General features: G+C 53.8%; 1 protein-coding gene across 1 annotated transcript; it reads left to right on the forward strand.

The window, feature by feature from the left end:
* The first annotated feature begins 795 nt into the window (after positions 1–795).
* Positions 796–20164, forward strand: LOC130604644 (cholesterol 7-desaturase nvd-like). Its single transcript, XM_057419339.1, has 12 exons — positions 796–888; positions 3307–3438; positions 3489–3709; positions 5370–5448; positions 6818–7008; positions 7169–7287; positions 11748–11936; positions 14888–15066; positions 16866–16991; positions 17257–17376; positions 18667–18843; positions 19947–20164. The coding sequence occupies exons 1-12, from the start codon at positions 796–798 to the stop codon at positions 20103–20105; spliced, it is 1785 nt and encodes a 594-aa protein (XP_057275322.1). The 3' UTR covers positions 20106–20164.
* The last annotated feature ends 6005 nt before the right edge of the window (positions 20165–26169 follow it).

The raw sequence follows: 26169 nt of genomic DNA on the forward strand, positions 1-26169 counted from the left end.
AGTAACCTGGTGATGCAGACACCAGTGCAGTGGCTGGAGATGGAGCACTTTGAGGAGAGGAGAGCTGACACCCAGGGCAGCCCCGCTCATTACCAGATGTGGCGGTTGGTGAAATCTGAACAGGCTGGAGGTGCGCTGGAGAGGACAAACTCCCTGGGATAGAGGCATACGAGCTTCTCCCAGCGCCTGTCTCCCCAGTGCAGAGTCCATGACAGGCTTCAGTGTTAGGCAGAGGTGCCCCCTTGTTGCACCTTATCAAGTGGAGAGTGAGACTTCTGGGCACGTCCAATCTCCTTGAGTTGGTACGAAGGTGAAAAGCGGGAAGGAAAAAGGGGTCTTGAGCTTGTAACCCTTCCAGAGATGGGTGTCCTCAAATCCAGGACACTGTCTTCACAGTGATGGGTGCAGAAGTGTGCCAAAGTCCTCACCCTTGAAACCTGCCTTTGGGAGGAGGCAGCAAACCCCTCCTTTGCTGTGTGTGCCTGCCCAAGCCTCCTGCCCCCTCCCAGGAGCCCACAGCAGTGCTCAGAGCTCCCCTCACACGCTGGGGCCCAGCTCTGAGCTTCCCCAAGGCAGACATGATCTGCCCCTGCAGTGAAGGCTGCCCAGGACACTTCAGTTCTCAGCACTTCATTCTGTTGATGGGAAATATTCATGTCTTTGCGAGTGTTTAACTAGCTCCAGGGGCTCCCCAGCCCATGCAGCTCCCATGTGAATGCTTCCAGCTTTGGGAGAACATCAAAATTAGAGGGCTGCTTTCCAACTTGCCAGATGTGGCTTTCAAAGACATCCAACATGATAAATGAGAACCAAACCGCTTCAGGAGGAGCTTTGGAGGATGCTGAAGAAGCCAAAGCCAGAGCTGGCCCAGTTGTGTCAATGCAGCGTGTAGGGGCAGGAGCTGAGTGGCACCAGAGCTTCTGCTGCACTTGATGTACTTCACCCCAGGAGCCAGCTGGCAGGTTGGAGCATGGAGCTGGGTGTGCTCCAGCACTCACCAGAACAGATAATTGGTAGTTAAGGCTCCAACAAAAAATCCAGAGCACAGGAATGTGACAGCAAACCTGTGCCCTCCTGTCATGTGTGACTGATACTTGCCAGAAAAAAAACAAAACCTTGCTGCTGAGGACAGATAGAAAGATCAATTGCACAATATCTATTATGAAACCAGCCTAAAAAAGAATGGAAACATGATGAAACAAGGCTAAATAGCCCTGGTTCTGATAAGCGCACTGTTTTTCTCTCCTTCCCTAAAGGTATCTATAATGTTACGTGCAAGTCAGCATATCTGAAAAGCAAGACACAGTTTCAAGGTGGGGTTCCTGGAAAGACAAGCACACAGGGAGGGTTACGTAGCAAAAAATGTCATTGAGAGTCGTTGTGGCCAACAACCAAGTTCTACAAGGCTTCCTGCAGTCCTGTGGATTGCCTTTTACTTCCCATCCCAGTCGGCATGTCAAGTCCCATCTGATCTAATGCAGAGATGTGCTAGAATGCTCCAGCCTTCTCCTTCACCTGTTTTCCAACAAACTTTGTGTTTTCCACCTCTCGAAGCAGATGAACCCTCTCTACCATGACCACTGCTCCTGTATGTGTCAAACCTGCGGAGAGAAGCATTTCAGCCTTAGGTGGTTAGCTCAGCCAACACAGAAGCATTAGAAATTGGGGGTAACTATAGCCACTGCTTCAAACCCCAAGCAAATGCTTTAGTGTAGCTCAGGTTGCTATGTACCAGCCAAGACTCTCAGTACGTCCCAAAAATAAGCAGAGAGACAATAACGAGCAGAAGCCACAGTTACCTCATCCATGCTCAGTCATCCTCAGTTTGCACAACTTATGAAAACATACCCTGCATCATGCACGCTTGCTTCCTCCTTTTCTCTTTCCCAGCTGCCTTGGGAGGGTTCCCTGCAGGTCACTGCCCAGCTTTGCCTGAAACAGGACTGCTCCTGCTTCAACACTAGTGCAACTGCCTACCCTGGGAAGAGGGGAGCTCAGCCCCAAGGGCAGCACCAGCCCCGTTGCCTGAACAGGGGGGACAGGAGCTGAGCCCTGAGACCAGCACCAGCCCTGCTGCCCCCCATGGGGTGAAACAAGGGGCTCAGCTCCTGTGCCACCCCATGCAGGCAATGGGTCTGGTGCTGGTCTCAGGGCTCAGCTCCTGTGTCCCTGTCCAGGCAGTTGGTCTGCTCCTGGCTTCGGGGCTCAGCTTCAGTTGCCCTGAGCAGGAAGCTGGGCTGGTGCTGGCCTCCTGGTTCAGCTCCTGTCCTTACTGGGCAGGCAGTGGGGCTGGTGCTGGCCTCGGGATTCAGCTCCTGTCCCCCCTGTGCAGGCAGAGGGTCCATAGCTGGCCTCGGGGCTAAGATCCTGTCCCCAGTCTTGCAGGCAGCAGGAGTGGTGCTGGCTTCGGACCTCAGTTCCAGTCCTGCCCCGTGCAGGTAGTGGGGCTGGTGCTGGTCTCAGGGCTCAGATCCTTTCCCCCCAGTGCTGCTGCTGGTCTCGAGGCTCAGCTTTTGTCCCCCTCCTGGGCAGGCAGCGAGTCCAGAGCTGGCCTCAGGGCTCAGCTCCTGTCCCCAGTCATGCAGGCAGCAGGGCTGGTGCTGGCCTCTGTGCTCAGCTCCTGTTTCCCCCGGACAGGCAGCAAAGCTGGTGCTGATCTTGGGGTTCAGCTCCTGTCCCCTCCGAGCAGGCAGTGGGGCTGGTGCTGGTCTTAGGGCTCAGCTCCTGTGCCCCTGTCCAGGCAGTTGGTCTGCTGCTGGTCTTGGGGTTCAGCTCTCGTTTCCCCTCCCCCCCCGTGGAGGCAGTGGGGCTGATTCTGGTCTCAGGGCTCATCTCCTGTGTCCCTGGTCAAGCAGCGGGTCCAGAGCTGGCCTCAGGTCTCAGCTTCTCTCCCCAGGCTTGCAGGTATTGGGGCTGGTGCTGTCCTCGCTCTTGAGCTCTTGGCCTCTCTGGTCATGTAGCAGCACTAGGGCTGAAGTCAGGGGTGAGCTCCCTGCTGCTAGTGCTGATCCAAGCACATGTATATGTTCACACACACAAACCCCCCCACCCTTCTGATCTATCATTTCTTTGTCCATGGGCCTTCCACATAAATTTGCTGAATGCATTCAGTCCATCATGCGAGGCTCCATCTCTTATAGCAGTACTTCAGGGCAGGAGGGTGGTGTGTAGTGGTGGCCATGCTGCTGGCCTCGGGGCTCAGCTCCTGTTCCCCTGGCAAGCAGCACTTGATGCTGGTCTCAGCTCTGCCCTGGCCTCTCCCAGCTGGTTCTCCTCACGACGTTGCTCTCCTGTCTCTCCTGGCAGTCCCTGCAGCTGGTGCTGGCCACAGCGCTGCCCTCCTGCCTCCCGCTGAACTCTGCGCTCAACACCTCCATGGCTGCCCCCCAACCCGCTGGCAGCACAGGAGCCCTCAGGGACCAGGAGGTGCTGGGCTTTGTACCTGCACTGTTTCCCCGTGCCCTCAGTGAGTCCATGTGGCTCTGCAGGTCAGGCCGCAGCATCGTGACCTGGACTCCTTCATCGAGCCCACAGACAGGCAGCGCATCCAGGATCACACTTGTGAGCATCAACGCCTTGAAACTCTCCACGTCAGAGAAGTGCTCCAGCTCCCCAGGCAGCCAGGGCTGAAGCAACCGGGGGAGCTGTGGGTGCCTCTGGAGCAGGGACCCCCAGGCAGCGGTCCACGAACCCTGGAGCCACGGTGCAGGTTGGTGCACCCGGGTGATGCTGGCACTGCCAGTGCCTAAGGTCCACTGCCCAATGGCACTGCTGGTGCTGCTCTGGGAAGTCCTCAGAGTCGTCACCCCACAGCGACTGCCGCAGGGCAGTCTCTGGATGCAATATAAGCAGTGAGAGCAGTGATGTCCCAGGGCAGGGCTGGGGGATGTCACAGGTCAGGACTGCCACTGGGGCTGAGCTCCTGCCCCCCTGTGCAGGCAGTGGGGCTGGGGCTGGCCTTGGGATATTCTATATTGAAAAACTGGTGCGTTTAAATCTGCTTTAATTGCAGTGGCATCCAACAGATGCCTATGGAGCAAAACAGTCCCCAGCATGCACAGTGACAGCCCCCAGGCACATTTTACAGCATCACCACACACATCCCCCAGCCCTGCCCTGGGACATCACCGCTCTCACTGCTTATATTGCATCAGAGACTGCCCTGCGGCACTGACTCTGGGGTGATGACTCTGAGGATTTCCCAGAGCAGCACCTGGAGGGCAATGTCGGAGGAGAACCAAATCCTCTGTCTGCCAGGAGAGAGGCCAGCGCAGAGCTAAGATCAGTGTCAAATGCTGTGCTTGCCAGCGAAACAGAAGCAGCCTCATTGCCTGCACGGGTGTCCAGGACCAGAGCAGTGTTGGAACTCAGGTCCCCAGTAAGGAAACAAGGCTGGTGCTGGCCTTGGAGCTCAGCTCCTGTCCCCCCGTGTAGGCTCTGGGCTCAGGGCTCAGCTCTTGTCCCAGCTGGGCAGTCAGTGGGGCTGGTGCTGGTCTCGGGGATCAGCTCCAGTCCCAACTGGGGAGGCAGCAGGGCTGGTGCTGGCCTTGGGGCTAAGATCCAGTCCCCAACCGTGCAGGCAGCAGGGGTGGTGCTGGCTTCAGAGATCAGCTCCAGTCCCGCCCCATGCAGGCAGCGGGGCTGATACTGGCCTCGAGGCTCATATCCTGTTCCCCCTGGTACAGGCAGTGGGGCTGGTGCTGGCCTCAGGGCTCAGCTCCTGTCCCTTCCGTGTAGGCACTGAGGCCAGCTCCAGACCCACTGCCTGCCCATGGGGGACATGACCTGAGCTTCGACGACAGCACCAGCCCCTCTGAATGCCGAAGTTGGGACAGGATCTGAGCCTCAAGACCAGCACCAGCACCACTGCCTGACAACAGGGAAACAGGATCTGATCCCCGAGGCCAGCACCAGCCCCGCTGCCTGCACAGGCGTGGACAGGAGCTTAGCACCGAGGCCAGCTCCGGACCAGTTGTCTGCCCATGGGGGACAGGATCTGAGCCCTGAGGCCAGCACCAGCCCCGCTGCCTGCCCAGTGAAGACAGGCTATGAGCCTCGAGGCCAGCACCAGCCCTGCTTCCTGCACGGCTGGGGACAGGAGCTGAGCCCCGAAGCCAGCACCAGCCCCACTGCTTGCCCAGGGGGACAGGATCTGACCCCCCGCAGGCCAGCACCAGCCCCACTGCCTGCCCAGGGGGCAGGAGCTGAGCCCCGAGACCAGCACCAGCCCTGCAGTTACTCCTCCATCTGCAGCAGCCCCAGCCAGCACTGCAGCCCCAGCAGTTGCAGACTCAGTCCTGGGCACCTCAAGCACTTCCATGTCTGGTTGAGTCCAGACTGTCCCGTGTTTTTCCCGTCTCCCACCCCAGGCAGCAGGAAGATTCGCTGCAGGAGCCAGGGGAGGCTGTGGCTGAGCCTCTGTTCCCCACTGGGCAGAGGCTGCCCACGGTAGGGCCCGGTGTTCTCAGAAGCAAGCCAGCAGCTCCCAGGACTCCTGCACCAAGCCAAGAAGCTGCCCTGCAGGTGATGCTCGAGAGGGGCAAAGGAGCCGGGCCAGCAGCAGAGCCTCGGGATCAGAAGGCTCTGCTCTGCACCCAGAAACCTTCCTCAAACTCCTGAGCATGACAGAAAGCATCTGGCATTGCTATGCTCTCCATGCTTCCTTTTCTTACCTGTCCTGCTGCTCGCCTCACCTTTCCCTCCCAGTTCTGCTGGGCCCTGATGCCTTTGGTGCCAGTCTGGAGGGAGAGGGGATGAAATCCACAGCCTTGGGCCATGGTCTCCCTCCAGCCCTCAGAGGAGGGCAGGATTGTACCAATCCCTTACATCAAGAGATAATGCTGGGCTCTCTGCTTCAGTACCGAAATCACTGTTGCTTTTTGGGGTTCTCCTCACTCAGCTGAAGCAAACTGAGACAAGATGTCCACCTTTCAGGCACTGAAAGCTGCTCTAAGGGTCTGCGGGTATGCCCCTGCAGTATCTCTGTGCCCTTCCCTTCACTTGCCAGAGTTCCGGCTTTCTTGTTTCCCTGTTCAGCTGGGACTCGCAGCCTGCCCCTCTGCTAGGGATGTCTGTTTACTCCCAACTGTTGTATCCAGTCTCCTGCGTAACTACGTTGGCGTTCTTCCCCTACAACAGGTTTCCAATAGGTCATGTAAATATTTACCCAAACCTTTCACACCAGGCCTTCAAGAGGTTCACCCTGCCTGAACTTGCCCTTTCAAGTTGCTCCTTCTGCTTCAGCCGCAGTCCCATGTCTGTGTGCTTCTCAGTTCTCAATTACTCAGCTCTATAGTGGCTATCTTGGGTTGCTGCTTCTCGTAGAAATTTCTGACTACATCTCCATGCCAGGAGATGAACCTGTGCAATTCTTTGCACTAAATCAAGCGTTACTTCTCTGCATCACTTTTCCAGCCAGCTGGCATGTCCCAACAGCCCAGCCTTGGCTTTGCCCTGGTTTATCCTCTCTGAAAGAAGCTCTTCCCTGTGAGGGTGCTGAGGCGCTGGCACAGGGTGCCCAGAGAAGCTGTGGCTGCCCCATCCCTGGCAGTGTTCAAGGCCAGGTTGGACACAGGGGCTTGGAGCAAGCTGCTCTAGTGGAAGGTGTCCCTGCCCGTGGCAGGGGTTGGAGCTGGAGGAGCCAAACCAGTCTGGGATTCTGTGATCATTTTTCCCTCTGTGGAGTTCCCTTTGCTGCAGCTTGGGCTCGTTGCCTTTTCACTGTGTATAGAAGAGCCCTGCACTCTGCACCCCGAGGTAACTGCCCTAGGAGGCTGCAGTTGGACTCCTTCGTTTAACCCTCTTGCCTCGGATGAAGCAACCGCCTCCTTCCGCGCCTCCGCACCCCGGGGCCGAGCAGCGCGTCCCCTTCGGCTGCCTTCCAGGGGAGATCCCCTGTGGGGTGTCGGCTGTGTCCCCGCCCCCCCACTCCCATGGGGCACCTCCCCGACCGCTCTATAAGGGGTGGCGGCTGCGGGACCGGCTGCGCTATGGGGAGCGGGTGGTGCGGTGCGGCGCTGCTGGCTGCGGGGCCGGGGCGAGGGGCGCTGCTCTTCCTCCTCCTCCTCCTCCTCCTCGTGCTGCTGCTGCTGCTGCTGGGCTGCTGCCGGCCGCTGTCGCTGCGGCGCGGCCCCGGGCGGGTGGGGTACGTGCCATGCCCCGGGCTGAGCCGCCCCCGCCGCGCCCGCCGCCCCGGCGCCCCGCCGCCGCCCTTCCCCAACGGCTGGTACCGGCTGCTCGACTCGGAGCAGCTGCCCCGCGGCGCCGCCCGCAGCCTCGCCCTGCTCGGTGAGTGCCCGGCGCCCATCACCCCCGGGGCGGGGGGTCGGGACGTGGGCGGAGTGCGGGGTACAGCACACACCCCCCGGGAATGGGGCTGGGGCACCGGGCATCCCTGCCTGGGAGCCGAGCATCCAGCGCAGCCCTGGCACATCCCGCCCCGCCGGTGTCTGCACCAGGACATCCCTGCCAGGGCATCGGGGCATGTACCCGGGCGTCCCTGCTCTGGCATTGCTGCTGGGGAGCTGGGACATCCCTGCCCAGACACCCCCACTGAGGCACTGGCACATCCTCACATGGGTATCCTCACCAGGGCACTGGAGCATCCTAGCCTAGGCATCCTGCCGGGGCCCTGGGGCATCTGAGCCAGCACTGCAGTGTCCCTGCCTGGACTCTGTTATCAGGGCATCCCTGCCAGGACATCCCTGCCTGGGGGCTCTCCTGTGGCAATGCCACAACTCTGCCTGAGCATCCCTCTCAGGGCAGCCCAGTCAGTACCAACATAGGAGCACCAAGAGTGTCACAGCCTGGGCCTTTTCAGGGGCTCTGATTATCCCACTGGGGCGCTGGCGACATCACGGCACGGGGTCCTCAAGAGTATGCAGGGTTTCCCTGTCTTGGCTTCTTCCTGGGACACCAGAGCATCTCATTGCCTCCCCAGGCAACACTACCTGCAGCTCCCCATGACCTGGAGAGATCAGGATGGAGCCTCAGACACATGCAGGTACTATGTTTGCCCAGGGTCCCTTTGCCTTGAAGATGATTTTGGACTTGTGCTAGTGCCTTTATTGGGACCTATGTAATCCCATATACACATCCTAAAGAGCTTCCAGCAGCCTGGCTGTTGGGACTCCCTTAGTTGTCTGCCTGAAGTCTGGTTCCTGGCACCCAGTTATGTGAAATGTGCAGGTAAAATCACTTGTGGCAGAGTGACTGTAGCATACCGGTGCCAGGAAGATTGTCAGGTTTGTGGGTGTCTGAGTTTTTGGTGTCTCTGAGCACGGCCTGGGAATGCAGCCCTGCTCCAGAGGCAGCGAGCTAGGGGAGATGAGAGGATAAATCCTACTTGAGTCAGTCCCTGCAAGACTCATCCTTTGGAATGAAGCACCTTCCAAAGCATGGCGCTGAGCACGGGAGAAAGAGGTTCTCTGATCCATGGCACACTGGGTGCTTGCTGCAGGGAATCTGCTTGGACACCAGCAAGGCTCCTATGCTGAAGCAGGTTCTCTGAGCTGCTCCCTCCCAAGGCTCTATGTTTCCAACAAAGTGCCCACAACTGCCCAAGGTGGCCTTGGGGCGCTTTGTGTCCTATTCTTTCTACAATTGCTGCTTATTTTCCGTAAAATAAATAGTCTAATTTAATAAGAAACCATCAGTATGAGGCTGTTAATGCTCTAACGTTCACCTGCAACAGAATTTTCGCTGTATCTTAGGCCAGGATGCTGTCCTCTCAAAAGGAGACGCATCAGATTTGAGGCACAGACAGAGCAAAGATCAGCATCTCCTCTGGCTCTGCTGGCTTCAGAGCGCAAAGGCTGGAGGCAGAAGCAGCGCTCACTCAGGAGCCCAGGGTGAGGTTCTTGGACAGCCCAGCAGTGTGGCCAGACCCTTGCCCATGGGCACTGCTTCAGATCTTCAGGGCAGAAGAGCTCCAGCCTGCCTGCATGAAGGAAAGGTCCAGAGGTGGGACCTTCTTGGGGTAAAATCGTCTTAAAACTGGTGGGTGAAGCACAAGGCTGAAGCGATGCTTCTTAGTGCCCTGCTGCAAGTGCTGTAGCTGCAGTGCTCTGGTCTGCCCCCTCCAAGGCTGCTCCTCTGTTTCTGCACTGCAGCTACTCCTGGTGAACGTGTAACACAGGCAGAAACCTTGTCCCTGCCTTCCCCCTCAGGTCAGGCAGAGAGGCGTGTCAGAGACAGAACAAAAATGCTGATGCTTCAGAACGAATCCCTGTTACCTGGGGCAGAGGGAAGGACCAGCACCTCAGGTGCCTCCACTCCCTTGTGCCTGCTGCCAGCAGATGTGTGGAGACTTCCAGAAAGCCTGCAGGGATAACAGAGCCAGGTGTCCTGGTAAGGAGGGATCTCCAGGCACTGGAGAAGAGCTCATTTGTGCCAGGTATCAGAAATAGTCCTTCTAGAAAGGAAAGGCTGGAAAGATTGCAGGGCTTCCTTTTCTTTGCCCACACCACAGAATTTCAGGCAAGGAAGTTGATTCCTTGACTGGAAATTGGAAAGGAAAGTGGTTGTGGGTGGGATAGCTCCCAGTGTCACTTGTCAGCAGTGTGGCTGCATAGGAAAACACACACAGAACTTGGCTCCCAGAGTTTAGTTTGCTCTTATTTCTCACTAGCTGAGCTTTAAGTTACAGCAACTGCTATATGGAGCAGATTTCAGAAGCTATGAAAGCTGAATACTTACATGCATAACCTGAAGCACAGTATGTAAGAGAGGACCTGACCTTCAACTGAGTGGCCACGTGTGAGCAGCCCCCAAGTGCTTCTGAGCTCTGAGACCAGCATGTCCCCTTCCAAGCAGGACAAGGCTTGTGGGCACACTGAAAGGGGTCTGGCTTGCCTTCAGGCCAGGTCACCAAGGAGCAGGCTCTCTCCTTGGAGCTGCTGGCAGGGCTGTGGGTGCTGGCAGGGCTGCAGTGCTGCAGCACCCCCAGAGCAGCAGTGTGCCAGGCCAGGAAAGAGCCTGGCACCTCTTCAGTCCCTGCAGGAAGAGCATTCCTTTAGGTGATCCTGCAGCATGTCCTCCAGCTGTGGTTGCCTTGCACAGCTGGCTGGAGCATTGCAGTGACCAGACCTATAGCTCCAGCCCAGGTACTGGCAGTGCTGCCCTGGGGTAGGGGGGAAGAAGGTGATCCCAGAACTGAGCAGGGACAGATCCCATCCTGACAAACCTCACCAAGCACAAGGAATCAGACCCAGTGATGGAGAAAAGCAAGTCTGAGTGCTGGGGCATTGCAGGCCCGGCTTCTCCAGCACTAACTCTCCACTCCCTGCATGGAACGGGGTCAGGGGCTCCCTGTGCATCACCACAAAAGTCCCTTTTCCCAAGGAGATGTCCATGCTCTGGGTCACAGCACCCTGCAGCCCCTGCCCAAGGAAGGGATTTGCTGCTGAGCTGAGGTGTGGATGGCTCTTGGGGTTCAAGAGCAAACAGGTGAAGGGCTTCTCCTTCCAGCTACCATTCCCAGTGAGCCCTGAAATACAGGAGCCCATGCAGTCTCCTCAACACTTTGTGGGCAAAGGGATGGGAATGGAGTTCTTAATGCAGCCATTGCTCTTCTCTGTGTATCTCTCCCTTAGCTTAGGAAGCATCCTAAATCTTGAAGCATGTTTGTGATGGTACTTTTTATACTGTGGCTGAAACTGGCTCCAAGAACTCAAAACCCAAGGGCCCGAGGGTTACAGCCATGAGAGCTTAGCGATGACCAGGAGAAATTATGCTCCCCCAGGCTGGAACAAGGTGATGCCTTTTGGCTGGGATGTTTCTGTGCTACAGCAGCCCCTGGGGACACTGGTGATGGGCGCTTCACCCCTCGGGGACGGCTCTTAAACCCGGCAGCGAGCTGATGGCCACCACACCATGGGCATTTGCCGCAGCAGCTGCCACCCCAGTTTTGCACAGCCCTTTCCTCCCTGGTTGGCAGCTGCCTGGTGCCACCTCGTGGTTAAAGAACCTCTCCGGTTATTTCTGTCCCGACAGAAACCCTCCAGCATTCATCTTCAGCGGGATGTTTCCGCATGCCTTTGTACAGCAGGTACCCGCAGTGTTGGGTCAAAGCACCCGTTGGTGCTGCCTGTGCAGAAGGGGCCAGTGTGTCCCCAGAGAATCCCGACATCATTAGAGTTGAAGGGACCTCTGGGATCATCCAGTGCAACCCCCTGCCAGGGCAGTGTCACCCAGAGCAGGGCACACAGGAACGTGTCCATGATGGGTTTGGGATGTCTCCAGAGAGGGAGACTCCACAACCCCCCTGGGCAGCCTGTGCCAGGGCTCTGCCACCCTCAAAGGAAACAAGTTCTTGCTCATGTTGAGGTGACACTTCTCATGTTTTATTTATGGCCATTGCTCCTCATCCTGTTGCTGGGCACCACTGAAAGAGGCTGCGCCACCCTCCTGGCACCCACCTTTGAGATACTGATCTGCATGGATGGGATCCGCTCTCAGGCTGCTCTCCTCCAGACTAACCAGGCCCAGCTCCTGCAATCTCTCTTCATAAGAGAGATGCTCTGGACCCCTGATCTCCTTGTTGGTCTCTGATGGACCATCTCCAGCAGCTCCTTGTCTTTCTTGTTCTGAGGAGCCCAGCACTGGATGTAGTACTTCAGATGTGGCCTCACGAGGGTTGAATAGAGGCGGGGGGAATCACCTCCTCGACCTGCTGGCCACAGGTCTTCCCTGGTTCCCCTCATATGGCGGTAGCGTTTTTACACTCTCACCCTCCCCTGTTTCTGCAGGAGAGCAGCTCGCTGTGTTTCGCACCCAGGATGGCCAGGCCTTTGTGGTGGATGCTTACTGCCCTCACCTCGGAGCCAACCTGGCTGCTGGTGGCCGCGTTGTGGGCAACTGCATCGAGTGCCCGTTCCATGGCTGGCGCTTTCGGGGGGAAGATGGAAAATGCACCAGCATCCCCTATGTTGAAAAAGGTGAGGGAGCACCCCCGAGATCTGCAGAACCAGGAGTGTCCTGTGTGCTCTCATCAAAAGGGAGAGTGATCTTTATAATAACTCCCCCTTCATCCTGCTCCCCTATTTCACACAGCCCCCTGTTTCCCCCTGAGCTGTCTATGTTGGGGCATAGTGTTCCAGTGGCCTTTCCTATGTAAGATGATGGCTGGCTCTTCAGTTAAATAACCACCTTTCTTGACTTTGACAGTCCCACAACTCTTGAGTTCAGCAGACAGGGTGTGAAAGAAGCTTTTTAACTCTTGAGTGAGCCATTGCAGCAGCAGGGCTGGATCCTGAGGAGTTACTGGGGTTCAGGTATCATTCTGTGCTCTATAGTGACAGCTTATACCACATAAATGTGTCACATTAGCATGACAGAACGGTCTCTCAATGACAGTTTTGTCTCCTTTTAAGGCTTGAAGGGAACTTTTGGTTGGAATCCAGGAAAGCTCCTCACAAACCTTTCAGATATGGTTTGCGTTGACTGCGTAGGAAGAATGTCTTACTTAATGTCTTACCTAAAGTTCATGTTTAACAATTAGCTGATCTGGCTGCACTACGTAGTTTAAATCACCAATTGTAGATGTGGCTGACACCAGAAAACTCACCTTGAATGTGGCCTGTTGTTTTAGCTTAATTATTTTCTTGGGAAGTTCAGCTTTCTCTGACTGGGATTGATTGGGATGGCAATGAAAACATCGAGTGCAGCAAAAGTCAGTCTTTCTATTAAACAGACTATTTTTCCCAAAGCGAAAGAAACATGCCATCTATATGCATAAGGTAAGAAATGTATAGATGTGCCAAACAGCAGTTCCTGGGTTTGTATGTTATTTTCAGAAAGGAGATTAATACTGTCTTTTTTCCCCATACATACTTAACTCAGGAGCTGCATGGAAGTGAAAATTTAGTTCCAAGCAATAAGCAATGATGAGTTCCAGCACAAAATGAGAGTGGATGTTCTGGACATACTCAAAGGCTTGCCAAGACGCAGTCTCATCTGAAACGTCTGTATTCAAAGTCATTGTTACCCATAGCTATTGAAAGAACAAACCTGCAGAGGGCTGCCCTGCTCCCATACACACAGATGGGTCAGGGTCGTTTAAACAGATCTAAGAGCCACCTGTGCTCATGCAGGTCACTGTGGTGGAGAAGGATTTTGGACTCAGATGCACAGCTCCTCCAGCACTAGGCTTGCAGGGGACCAACAGTGAAGGAGAGACACAGATCTCAGTGTGCTGCCAGATGGAGCTAGGGGAGGGTCCAGAGCACAAGTCCTGTGAGGAGCGGCAGATGGAACTTGGGGTGCTCAGCCTGGAAAAAAGGAGGCTCAGGGGGACCTGATGGCTCCCTACAAGTGCCTGACAGGAGGATGGAGCCAGGAGGGGCTGGGCTCTGCTCCCAAGGAACAAGGGATGGGACAAGAGGAAACGGCCTCAAGCTGCCCCAGGGCAGGTTTAGATGGAGCTGAGGAACAATTCCTTGCCCAGAGGGTGCTCAGGCATTGGAACAGGCTGCCCAGGGCAGGGCTGCAGTCACCGTCCCTGCAAGTGTTCACACAGCGTGGAGACGAGGCCTCAGTGCCATGGGTTAGTGGTGGCCTTGGCAGTGCTGGGAACGGTTGGACTGGATGAGCTTAAAGATAATTTCTAATCTAAATGATGTTGGATCAAGTCCAGAGGAGGCCATGGAGATGCTGCGAGGGCTGGAGCAGCTCTGCTCTGGAGCCAGGCTGAGAGAGCTGGGCTGGGGCAGCCTGGAGAAGAGAAGGCTCCTGAAGGGGAGACCTGAGAGCAGCTCCAGTGCCTAAAGGGGCTGCAGGAAAGCTGGAGAGGGGCTTGGGACAAGGGATGTAGGGACAGGCCAAGGGGAATGGCTTTAACCTGCCTGAGGGGAGACTGAGATGAGCTCTTAGGCAGAAGCTCTTCCCTGTGAGGGTGCTGAGGCGCTGGCACAGGGTGCCCAGAGAAGCTGTGGCTGCCCCATCCCTGGCAGTGTTCAAGGCCAGGTTGGACACAGGGGCTTGGAGCAAGCTGCTCTAGTGGAAGGTGTCCCTGCCCGTGGCAGGGGTTGGAACTGGAGGAGCTTTAAGCTCCCTTCAACCCAAACCAGTCTGGGGTTCTGTGACTATGTGGGGCAGGTGATGCCCTTTTCACAATTTAACAAGCTGCATCTCACCCAAAGCACAAGATTTTCTTAGTCAGAAAGCAGGGTGATGGTCTCCTCCTGCCCCCTCTGGTATTCACTGACTGAAAGAGAAATACAATTTCTCCTGTTATTTCACTGTATAAGGCTGAATAATAAGGAAGCACTTTCCCCTGCACTTGTTTGTTTGCAAATCAGAAAAAGCCATGAAGGCAAAAGGTTTTCAATCCAGTAGAAACTCAATTTTCTGACAATTGGGTGAATATAAACACCAAAATTCATGTCACTGGACAGAGCAGATCTGTTCTTAAGGCAGCCCATCATACTGCAGTATGGTAACAGAGAATGACTTAAACTCGAGAGGTAGGGATGGCTTTTACCCTCTGCACACCTCTAACTAAAAGCATCTCCTTTTAGCTCTTAGAAACTTGAGGGGGTCCATTGATGCAGGAGACGTTTACTGATTTCAACAGTTTTAAGAGCAGTGAAGGAGGCTGTGGAGCAGCCAGCCCCACTACCTCCTTTATCAAACTTTGTGAGTTTTGAAAGCTCATGGAAACACCCAATGGAAGTAAAACTGATTTAAGCAAGCTCGCCTGGGAATTGTAGAGGCTGCTGTCATTCTTCAGCAGCCTGGAAGCCGGAAAAGTGTCACAAGAGAGACTGTGCCTCATGACTTTCTCCCATAAAGATAACCTCTGAGCCGTGGCTGAGGACAAGGTGACCCTTAGTGCCAGTATCAGCTTTGGAGATGGCGCTTTTAACTGAGTCCTTTCTGTGCTCCCCAGTGCCAGACTTGGCGAGGGTCCGGACCTGGCCGTGCTGCGAGGTGAACGGGATGCTGCTGCTCTGGTACCACTGCGAGGGGCTGGGGCCCACGTGGGCAGTGCCCGAGCAGCGTGAGATCACCACCAAACAGTGGGTGTTCCGCGGGCAGACGGAGCACGTGGTTGATGCACACATCCAGGTAGGGAGCCTGGTCCCTCTGTGGAGAATGTCCATGGTCCATGCCTGGGTCCTCTCCTATAGACCAGTTCACAAACATCTCCTCCCAGGCTGAGAGAGCTGGGCTGGGTCAGCCTGGAGAAGAGAAGGCTCCTGAAGGGGAGACCTGAGAGCAGCTCCAGTGCCTGAAGGGGCTGCAGGAAAGCTGGAGAGGGGCTTGGGACAAGGGCCTGTAGGGACAGGCCAAGGGGAATGGCTTTAACCTGCCAGAGGGGAGACTGAGCTGAGCCCTTAGGCAGAAGCTCTTCCCTGTGAGGGTGCTGAGGCGCTGGCACAGGGTGCCCAGAGAAGCTGTGGCTGCCCCATCCCTGGCAGTGTTCAAGGCCAGGTTGGACACAGGGGCTTGGAGCAAGCTGCTCTAGTGGAAGGTGTCCCTGCCTGTGTCAGGGGTTGGAGCTGGAGGAGCTTTAAGGTCCCTTCTAACGCAAACCATTCCATGATTCCATGAATTAACCAGGCCCTGCCTGCGCTCAGTGTCATCACTGCTACTGGCAGAGTTCAGACCTAGAAATACACCCTGTGCTGTATCGAGATTATGGCATATGTTCCCCAAACACAGATTGTGAGCTTCTCAAGTAGGGAGCAGATGTTCTGGGTACTTAAAAGGAATCTGTTAATTTGCTTTGACTTATAATTGATGTAATTTAAAAGAAGATTCTTTGCCAACTGCGGCACTTACTGTCAGGAGGCTTTTGAGCTCATCACTCAACTGAAATGGGAACGCAGTTACTTTGCTGTTAATCTTCATAAGCACCATCATATGCTGAGAAATGTGCCATGGAGAACAAAGTGGTTCTTGTTTCCATTACCCTTCAGTGGAAATCAGGTGGAAAAAGGGAACTGGTGTGTGGCATTTAATGGAAGGGTCCACGGGGTCCTGCAGGGGCAGCTGCGGGTGGAGAGCAGCAGGAGGCAGGGGCAGGTTTGAAGCTGGGCAGTCGCTGGAGGTCCCTGGGAGGTTTTCGTGTGCTTTCCACTGAGCAGAACACTTCTGTGCATAAAAATCAGTGACAAAACTGACCCTTCATCCAGAGTGCGTTTCTGCCCGAGGCAGCGCCTGCCTGCCGACTACATCATGGCTGAGGTGAGCGGGTGAGAAAGGAACGGAGGGATTCAAAGTGAAGGTACATGAGACACAGGAGGTATGGCTGTGGGAGTGTGCAGAGGAGATGCGAGAGGCAGGGAGAATCTGGGAGATTGATGGGATAGTAGTACTTATTTCCTGTCTGCTTTTCAGTGCATGCCACTGAAGGCAGGTCTCAGCTGGGGCCAGTCTGCGCTACTTGCCAAGCTGGTGAGAAGCTGCTGTATTTGACTAATAAAGCAGTTAAAACTTCTCAAGAAGTGCCATATTATGAGCAGGTTGATGGGGTTGAGACCTTTCAAAGTGTGTGATAGCTACTTTAGAAGCACAGACACAAAAATGCTTTATTCCTTCCAATTATTACAGGGGCAAAGGAGGGACTCAACTGGAGTCCCAACTGCTTCAGATGTTAACATGCATAGACTTCTTTGAGCTTAAAACGAGCCTTAAATTTTCCAAGTTTCATGTTCAGATTATTCCTGTACAGCAGGCAAGAACTGGTCCCAGTCTGTGCTGAGGCCTCTTCCTCCACACACTTGGCTGCTTCTCACTGCTCCGTGTCCCTGTGAGCATCTCTGCTGTGCCTGGGGCAGTGTGCCCTACCCTGTGGTCACCCTGGTGCTGTCAGCTCCCACCCGGGTCAGCTCTTGCCAATGGCAACTTATTCCCCATGGCAGGAAATCCCAGAGAACGCGGCCGACTCGGCTCACCTGGCTTTCCTCCATGGACCAGCCATTCTGGGCGGATCTGACCTGAGATACACGAGGTCCAAGCTGTGGGATTTTATGAAGCACAACTGGAAGGTAAGACTCAGCTCTCCTCTAAGCCGTGAGGAGGTCAAGTCTTTCAAACCAGGCCCCGTTTCGGCTTTAAAGCATCAGCCCCACCTCAACCGCTCTGCTGCGTTGCCTCATCTTCAGGTCCAGTCTCCTTCTTGTGTCTGAGTTTTCGCTGCACTCCCTCGTCTCTGCTCATCTCTAGATGGTCTTCACAGCCAGCTCTTGTCACCGTTTCTCTGCTAGTATACCCCATCTCTTGTGCTGAGCTGATCCTTCTCCACCCCTCCAGGCAGAGTGGTGGCCGGAGCCAGAGCCCAACAAGCATTGCTCCCGGATGCTGCTGCAACACACCGCAACCGTTTTTGGGAAGCACTTCTCCCTGATGGATTTGACAGTTTCAGCCAGGCAGGTATGTCCCATGCTAAGGGGCTTTGTCACCCGAAAGGCTGAGTCCTTGCCTGTCCTGCCCAGAGTCGCCTTTCCTACCATGTGCATAGATGCACAGTCCAAAAACTACACGCAGGCATTGGGGCTGCTCCACTGCTGGGCAGGATGGAGAAAGGGAGGGTTCATAAGGACTGCTGTGCTCACAAAAGATGGGAATGAGAAGAAGCTGGTACCTGAGCAGACACTGGTGGCAATCCTGAGGGACCTTCCTACTATCATGTCACAGCTCAGAATCACAGAGTGGTTTGGGTTGGAACGGACCCAAAGGAAGGTGTCCGTGCCCATAGCAGGGGGTTGGAACCAGATGATCTTCAGGTCCTTTCCAAAGGACTCTGTGATTATGTGATTCCTTATTACAAAACAAGTCATGGTACAAAACTCTGGTAAGAGATGAATCTCACTGTAATTAGGGAATTATCACAAAATGGATGTTAACTGTATGGTCAGTTCTTTGAGCTGTGCTATTTAGCACTGATATTGATGAACAGGAGGAAAAAGAAGACATTAAAATAACCTTACAAAGAGTCTGTATGCAACCAGACATTACAGTAGTAAATGAAGTAGCCAAAACCCCCAACAATTTCTGCACTCCTTCAAATAACCAAGTCTGACCACGCAGCTGCATGTCTGCATGCACATCAGAGAGCACAGAACAAGTACTTCATGTCATGCCAGATAGAAAGCTGAACCTGATTTCAGCTAAAACCTGAAGTGACTGTTGTAGCTGCAGAGGAGAAGCCAGAGCAGGAGCAGGGATGTTGTATTACTGCACGCTGTATTGCAGTTGCTGCTATTGAGATCGGAGCCCAGGATCGGTGCCAACAATTCAGTAAGGCTGCTCATGACCTGAAGGTAATTCAGTGATGAACAAGACGACCAAGTGAAAACTTGGAAGCATTTCCTACAAGATTAGAGTTTAAATTTGGGGAACTCAGTGGAGCACTGGAAACCCTCATGAATTCCCATGGGCCCACAGCAAAGCCACCCATCCTGGACACGTCTGTAGATGACCCAGGCCAATGCGGGCTGCTGGATCTGCCCTGACCTGGGGAGCACCAAAAGTGGGAAGCGTTCTGCGAACCCTGAGGCATAGCTTTGGCCTTGTGCCTATTATCTGGTGAAAAGGCAGAGTAAAGGGGGACTTGAGCACAGTCTAGGAGACATCTCAGGCAGGTCTGAAGCTGTGGTAGTTGCTGTCCCAGAGGGCTGGACACTGGGGGCTTTTCCTTGAGGGTGCTCTGTTGCTCTGCAGGTAGGGCCAGGACTGGTTTTCCTGCTCTTTGAACACACTTTCCTGGGCCGTGGGATCATCCTGCAGACCGTGACACCCCTGGAGCCTCTCCTGCAGAGTGTGGTCCACAAAATCTACTACCAGAAGAACATTCCAGCCATAATCCCCAAGTTCATCCTGAGAGCAGAGTGCATCCAGGTAAAGCCTCTGAAGAACAGCAGCCAAAGGTGGCTCCCTGGAGCTTGGTGGCCAGGAACTGTCAGAATGAAGAGCAGTTACTGCAGTGGGCTCCAATACGTGTGGCAAAGCACTCGTGGGCAAGCTCCTTTCAGAGCTTGGTTTGAGCTTTCATTCTTGGTAGCCCCAGGAATGAAAGGGGAGGTTTAGTAAAGAGGGTCCCTGCAGTGGGTCATCTGTTGAGGGTGGCAGAGAGCTGCTGTCCCTCTCCTGTGAATGGGGAACTGGGGCACAAGGACTGGGCAACTTGTCCCAGGCTGCAGGAAGCCTTCGAGGGAACTAGTAACTGCATCCAGCATCCCAGGATGGTGCTGTAAGATTATCCTGTCTCCTTTGGTGAGAATCGTGCCAAGAAATACTCCTACTGCTAAATTATCATGAGATTTGGAAACTCCTACCTCTCCTCATAGAGTTTCTTCAGGTCCTTATCACAGGGATTCATGGAAGTGATGGGAGGTCATTCTGGAGGTCTCTAATTCAATCTCTCAGTTAGGATGTCTTGCCAGATTAAGGTCAAACATGGCCTTGAAGGCCTCCTCCTTCAAACCAGAGAGGGTTTCACTAGCACTACAGTAAAAATTGCCAGAAGATGACTTTCAGATGCCAAAAAAAATACCCCAGATCAAATTTAGCTGAGCTCAGGCTCATGTTGTATAAATGCTGGCTTGATGTTTTGCATCCTGCTAATGTGAACAAGCCTCACTCATTTCTGCAGAGACTTCTTCACAAAGCAAAACTTCACGATCTTACTGCGTGTCTGAGCAGCGTTTAAGATGCAGATGCTCAGTTTGTAATGCCCTGGTTGCCTGGAACTTGGGGTACAAAGGGGACAGCCTAAGCTGAAAGTGGCTTTGTGTTTGGGAGCTGTAATGGGTTGAGTGCTGGCTGAGTGCAGACAGAACTGTAGCATTACCAGTTACAGATACCACGAGCAGGCGCACACTGGCCATTTGGGAGAAGTCAATGCAATGTGCAGGTAGCTCACACAGAACTAGGAGGTGGTCTGAACTACTACGAGGTAGTTCAGCATCCCGCCCTGACCGAGACCATCCTTTTCCCCCCAGTTTGAGCGGGATATCACCATCTGGAATAACAAACAGTACCTGCCCAAGCCGCTGCTGGTCAGGGAGGACTCCAGCATCCAGAAGCACCGGCGCTGGTATTCCCAGTTCTACAGCGAGAAGAGCAAAAGGCCCCCTGTGCCAAAGGACCTGGAGTGGTGAGGACCCTGCTGCCCACTGGGGCCGGAGGCTCTCGGGTGGATCCCTCCCAGCCTCCCTGGTGGCAGCAGCGCTGGGCAGCAGTGATCGCTGTAACCAGGATTGGCACTGGCACAGGGAGCAGAGCCTGAGCCTTGCTGAGCCTCGTCTATCTTCCATGTTCAGGGCACCAAAGCTCAAAGGGTGTAATGTGCTTGCTCTTGTACCTGTGCTGCAATATGTGAACTGAGTGTGAGCTTAAAGTTGCCAGAGCTGCCTTCAAAGTGCCCTTGTTTCTCGCTGCTGCTGTCGTTTTGAGTAGTTACGTGAAAAGCTTTTCTTGTGTTCTTTTATGCCTGAAGTGTCCTTTCCCAGGCAGGCCCAGTGTCGCTTTAACCTGCCCGAGGGGAGACTGAGATGAGCTCTTAGGCAGAAGCTCTTCCCTGGGAGGGTGCTGAGGCGCTGGCACAGGGTGCCCAGAGAAGCTGTGGCTGCCCCATCCCTGGCAGTGTTCAAGGCCAGGTTGGACACAGGGGCTTGGAGCAAGCTGCTCTAGTGGAAGGTGTCCCTGCCCGTGGCAGGGGTTGGAGCTGGAGGAGTTTTGAGGTCCCTTCCAACCCAAACCAGGCTGGGATTCTATGATTCTGCACCATCACCTTGGCTGGGATGGGCTTCAGGTCTCCAGGGGAGCCTTGGCTGATGACTGCATGGCATCAGAGGTGTGACTGCAAAGGCCACAGACATAGAACATCTTCCTTCTCTCTGGGAGCAGGAAGGGCAGTGTGGGTTTTAGCTGCCCACCATGCCCTTACCATACCTGTCAGCTACCTCAAGCCTACTGAGCTCTTGCATGAGTCAATTCCTCATGGAGCTAGTGCACCTAATTGTGAAGAAGAGGATCTATCCTGGTGCCCAAACTGCTTTGACAACAACTCTGCAGGTCAAGGATGAGAATAAGATCCTGCTCTGGTAGCCCCTGAATCCCAGCAATACCCTGGGAACATGGTTGGCTGTAGAACTCTCATGGTAAGACTGTCACTGTCACTGCTCAGAAGTGGAACTAACACATGGACACTGGCTGCAAGTCTGACAAAACCTGGTCTAGATTCTCCTGCACACTCTGTATTAAAGGGCTAAATCCTGCAATCCCTATAGGCAGGGTCTGTGTTCTACGGGGTGCAGGACCCTGCAGTGACTCTGCCAAGAGCCACCAAGAGCAAATGCTCCAACCCAGGAGGTCTCCAAGGTGGCCGGGAGCTGCTGCCCTCACACTGGGTGCCCACCAGCGCCAGTTCTGCGCTCTGCTGAGCCTTGAGCTCCCTTCTTCGCCATTGACCAGGACCGGGAGCAGGAATGTGCCCCCCAGCCCTGTGCCAGTGCAGAGCCCATCGCCCACCCTGGTCACCTACTGCAAGCGGGGCCCTCCCCGTTCACACCTCGCTATCGCACTGTCGCTGGCTCACCATTAAATTCTTTCAGGAGCTGCTTTCCCGTTCTCGGGTTGTTCTGCACTGTTTTGGGGGTGTCCTTGCCTGGGAGAAGTGATTCTGCCTGAGGGGCCACAGGGCATCTCCAGCAAGGAACTGGAGGAGAAGGCAGGAGCTTGGACAAGGAGCATTGTCCAGCTCAGCCTGAGCCTCTCAGGGGCTCAAGGGCATTAATACATCTTAGTGGCCCTGACCAGCCTCACCGGGGGTTCATCTACTCCCAGCCTGTGCCCCCAGAGCCCCTTTTCTGCTCAGCTCTGGACCTTCAGTCCCTGTCCAGAGCTGGAGGAAGTCTCCAGCTCAGCTGCAGATGTGCCCGTGAGCATATGTGAGCTCTGACCACAGACTGCCCAGCTCCACTTCCATCCCGTCCCATCACCATGGACCTGACCAGCGACTGCTGGGCTGTGTCTGACCTGGGCCACCCTCACCAGATCCCAGCCCTGAGCTGCACATTGGCCTCAGCCCTGCCTCATCCCCAGGACCTGGACTCTTGTTGAGCTCTGGGCCTGCGCTGTTCACCCCCCTGGGGGCAGTGGGACTCCCCTTGTCTCCCAGAGCCCCGCTCCTTAAGGAGCAGCAGAGCATCACCTTGCGGAGGCGGGTGATGGAGAAGGAGCAAGAGGCACAAGTTGCAGCTAGCAGGACAGGGATGTTGCGTGCCATGGTGTGGGCCAGCATGTTCTGTTCACCCGCACCTTCAAGGGGCGCATGGACACCACACACACAAGTACAGAGATAGGAGGCTGATGCTCCCTGCTCCTCACTGTGTTCCCACAGACAGGATCTTAGGATCAATGGAACACCAAGGCAGGCAAATTGCTGAAGATCAGAGATGGTTAAATTTGCTTTTAAATTCATCAGTCCTGATTTTAGAGGCACCTCTGGGATACCTCCAGCAGAGCCTGAGCCCTGAGCTACTATTTCCTTTATTTACTAAGGTTCAAGTGGTTGTGTCCTCATAAGACAGAAGTTGGTGAACCAGGAAAAAAGACAGGATTAACTTAAGCCTCTTGTTTCATTTGCAATCTCATTTATCCCTTAAAATGGATCTAGCAAAAAGGACAATTTAGAGACAGTGGCATGCCCAGGAGCACTGTCCTTTATCCTCTACGCCTTTTGGCCATGTATTATCCACTTCAAGTATTCAGACCTTCAACCAAATCCTAACTCCCACCTGGGATGTGAGAGCATTGGATCTTACTGCTTGCTGAAATCACTTTTCCATCAAATCTACTGCAAAGCTACAGCCGTTCTGTTACATCCTGAGAGGTGTATTTATTAGTCTGGTTTATCTTCACACTTGACCACTAGCCCAGAGCAATTATCCAGTTGCCAGACGCAACGTCATTCTATGTCTTTGGGTTTTGTTTCCCCAGCTAAGAGCTTTACTGCAAATTACCTGATTCTCAAGCAAAGGTTTGGGGTTTTTTCTTGTTCTCTTTGGGGCAGGTTATGGTGCAAGGTTAGAAAACCTCAAAAGGATACCACAACAGACCAAAGAAAGGTGACAGACAACAACGTACCTTGGATTGTCCAGCGGTGGGCCTGGTCCGCCCCATGTTCTTGCTCCAGTTGGGACAATTCCCTGGTCATTTCTGGTCTGGGGGTCTTGGAGCTCCAGATAACATCAGCAAAGCCGTGTTCCTGTGTGTGGAACTGCCCGTGTCCCACTCACCAGCACTCTGTGACCCTGGCAGGCACTGGTGCAGGTGAAGGCTGACGCAGCCTCTGGGTGAAGCTGTCTCAGCCCCTTGGTGTTGTGGCATCATGAACAGGTGCCAAGGGGACTGAGCCCTGGCTCCTGCTCAGTGCCCAAATGCCTCTCCTGGGTGAAAGCAAGGTCGTGGGTGGACCTGACCGTGCTGGGCAGAAGGGTGGACGTGTGAGTCCAGCCTGACCAGCACCAGCTTGCACAGCTATAGCAGTGTGAGAGCAGCGGAGCTGAACCTGTCCTGCTGGTGTGGGTGCAACACACCAAACCCCGCTTCAGCAGGCCAAGTGCCCCATGTCCATGTCTGCTACACAGCAATGTGTCACTGGTGAGAGGCGCAGGGTCACTGCATGGGCACCCAAGTGTGAGACAGGAGATGCTCTGGTAAATGCTCCCAGGGGCTCAGGAAGCATGAGGGAAGTGGGGAGAAGCCCACCATAGAGTTCTACAGCTGATGAGCTCCACCAGAGATTCAGGTCACTGCAAGTGATGTTCTCCCTCTTCACAAGACCCTCGGCACTGGGTGATGCCCCGTTCATGGGCTTGATAAATAGAAAACCCCAGAGACTTCTTTCTTTTTTTTCCTAAAGGTTGTTTTATTGTAAAACCATAAATACAACACTGACATGAAAATCCTCAAGCAACGGATGCTTTCTTACAGTTACAGTTTGTCTTCTGCCTTGGCATCAACTCTGAAAAGAATGTTGCAGAAACATGTCTCTAAGAGATCTCCAAAGGACCGAGCTCTGGCCTGGAACGCTCGGCCCGGTTGGAACCTAAGTGGAACTATTCCTCCTCTCTTGTGGAATATTTCCATTCAGACAGCAACAGACTTGTAAAAACAGCAACATTTAAACACCTTGATTTCGTTTTTTCCTTTAAGAATCCTTTTCATTTGACGTCAGTCTAAGTTTCAAACAGCACTGAATTTATTGAGCTGTAAAAAAAAACAAACCACAAACCAAAACGAAACGAAACAGAAACGAAACAAAATCCTATAAAGAAAAAAAAAAACAACCCCAGAACTTGAGTTGGCCTCAAGCGTTCGTATCTCACAATGAAATCAGCAACTCAACCCCGTGCAATATTGCTCTCTATTGAGTCATTTGATCCACACCAACAATACATGAGACTTCAAACAGGTTTTGTTTTGTTTATTAACACAGCAAGTGTGACATTAGATAACCTTTTAAATACAGTACATGGTACCGCGCGGGCAGGGCCCCGCGTTTCCCCTTTATGAAGACAAAGCCAGCGGTGGCGGTTTATAAAAATATTGTGTTGCTACAAAAGTATAAATTAATGCTACCGGTATTAAGAAATATTAAACACATAAAACTTATAAGGATTAAGAAAAATATTCATTAATACCTGTAGAAAACTCTGGCCTAAAAAAGATATTTTTTTTTGTATATTTTTTTGTCTATTTCTTTTTTTTGTCTTTTTTCACGATGCTGACAGGAGGGGCTCACGCTCGCACGCGGAGGCGCGCGCCTGCGCCCGGGGTATTGCCTTGAACATCTGCAGCTACACAGGGGAAGGGGACACACGAGTCACTGCGGGAGGAGGGACGGGACAACGGAACGTTCCGCGGCTGCTCGGTGGAACACCAAGAACTCGGCTCCCGACAGGAGGGGGGAGAAGGGAACACGCGCCCCAGGAGCAGCTTCAGGGGTTTCCTGGTGGGTGGGGTTGTTGGCAGGACACTTCCTAGCTACGGCGTGGACCCGGAGCCGTGGTCTGGATGATGTGCATCCCTGCTCGTCACCTGTCCCAAATGGTTCAGTTCGTCCACTACTGGTTTCCCTTTTAATTAATTTATACAAAATAACATTAAAGCCCCAATAAGTTTAAAGGGATGGAGGAACACAGCTCCTAAAACTGTTGCTCCTTCCTTCTTCGAGTGGAAAGGTCCTTCTCCATTGATAGCAAGGAAATGATCCCATCTCCCACCCCCTAGCCCACTGGAAAATCCAACCCATCCTACCCACAGACACTGCAGAGAGCAACGCAAGAACCGCCAGAACACCGAGAACGTTCAAGGCTGATGAGGCTGGAAGTGTCTTTGTAAGGAACTTTGGTTGCAGAAAGCAAAGGGTTGACATTTCTGTACCCATCGACTCCACTGTGAAATACTCCTACCGCTAAGGCTGCACTGCTCACTGGTACCAAGAGGTGCTGACCACTGCCAGTGATGGGGTCAGCAAGGGGAACAACAATGGGAAGGAAGAAAATCCTTTCAGTCAGTGCTTGATGTTGTGCATCAGTGAGCCATTTCCATGACTCCAGAAGCTATTCGGAACTCAACATCAGCTGCCTACAGATCATGAAACCCTGAAGGCTCCACTGGAGGCACCGTTGTCCAACATGAGCAAAACCCTCCCGTCAAGTTACAAACCCAAGGACTCTAACAGGAGTAGTATAAACCCCAACTAACCAGCTAAACAGGAACCAAAATTAAACAGAACTCCCCCAAACATTAAACATATAAAATTAGATTTCAGGGCAATACACTCATTGGTTCACCATTTCTGGCCTAGCATAAGCAAACGATCCCACAGCTCTTCCAATGTGGAGCTGTCCTTGCCTTCACCTCTCTGGATCTTATTGTTTTCCGGAGTGACATTCCCAGAGCGCCAGGAAGAGGATAACCAGTGGCACAGGGACAGCTCCCATGCACTGTGAAAAGGGAATTCTTATTGCTAAAGAGCCACATCTTCAGAAATACCCCCCCCAACACTGTGACTCAGACGATGTTTCTGGGCATTCCCAATGGATCCCATAAATTTAAGATCACGGTGTAGCACAGAAAATGCACAGCAGCAGCAGCAGCAAAATGGTGAGTGCTCTCCCCACACCCTGATTCCTCCACTGTAAGGGCTGACGA

The sequence above is a fragment of the Pezoporus wallicus genome, unplaced genomic scaffold, assembly GCF_028554395.1.
Source record: "Pezoporus wallicus isolate ANWC-B61680 ecotype Strahan unplaced genomic scaffold, APGP_CSIRO_Pwel_v1 contig_10790, whole genome shotgun sequence".
NCBI classification, from domain to species: domain Eukaryota; kingdom Metazoa; phylum Chordata; class Aves; order Psittaciformes; family Psittacidae; genus Pezoporus; species Pezoporus wallicus.

Bases quoted from the DNA above. Each gene is read 5' to 3' on its own strand.
- LOC130604644 (XM_057419339.1), top strand. From the start codon at position 796: ATGATAAATGAGAACCAAACCGCTTCAGGAGGAGCTTTGGAGGATGCT. The intron at 7,009-7,168 runs GTGCGGCGCTGC...CCCCGGGCTGAG, and splicing joins TATGGGGAGCGGGTGGTGCG to CCGCCCCCGCCGCGCCCGCC. The intron at 17,377-18,666 runs GTATGTCCCATG...GTTGCTCTGCAG, and splicing joins TGACAGTTTCAGCCAGGCAG to GTAGGGCCAGGACTGGTTTT.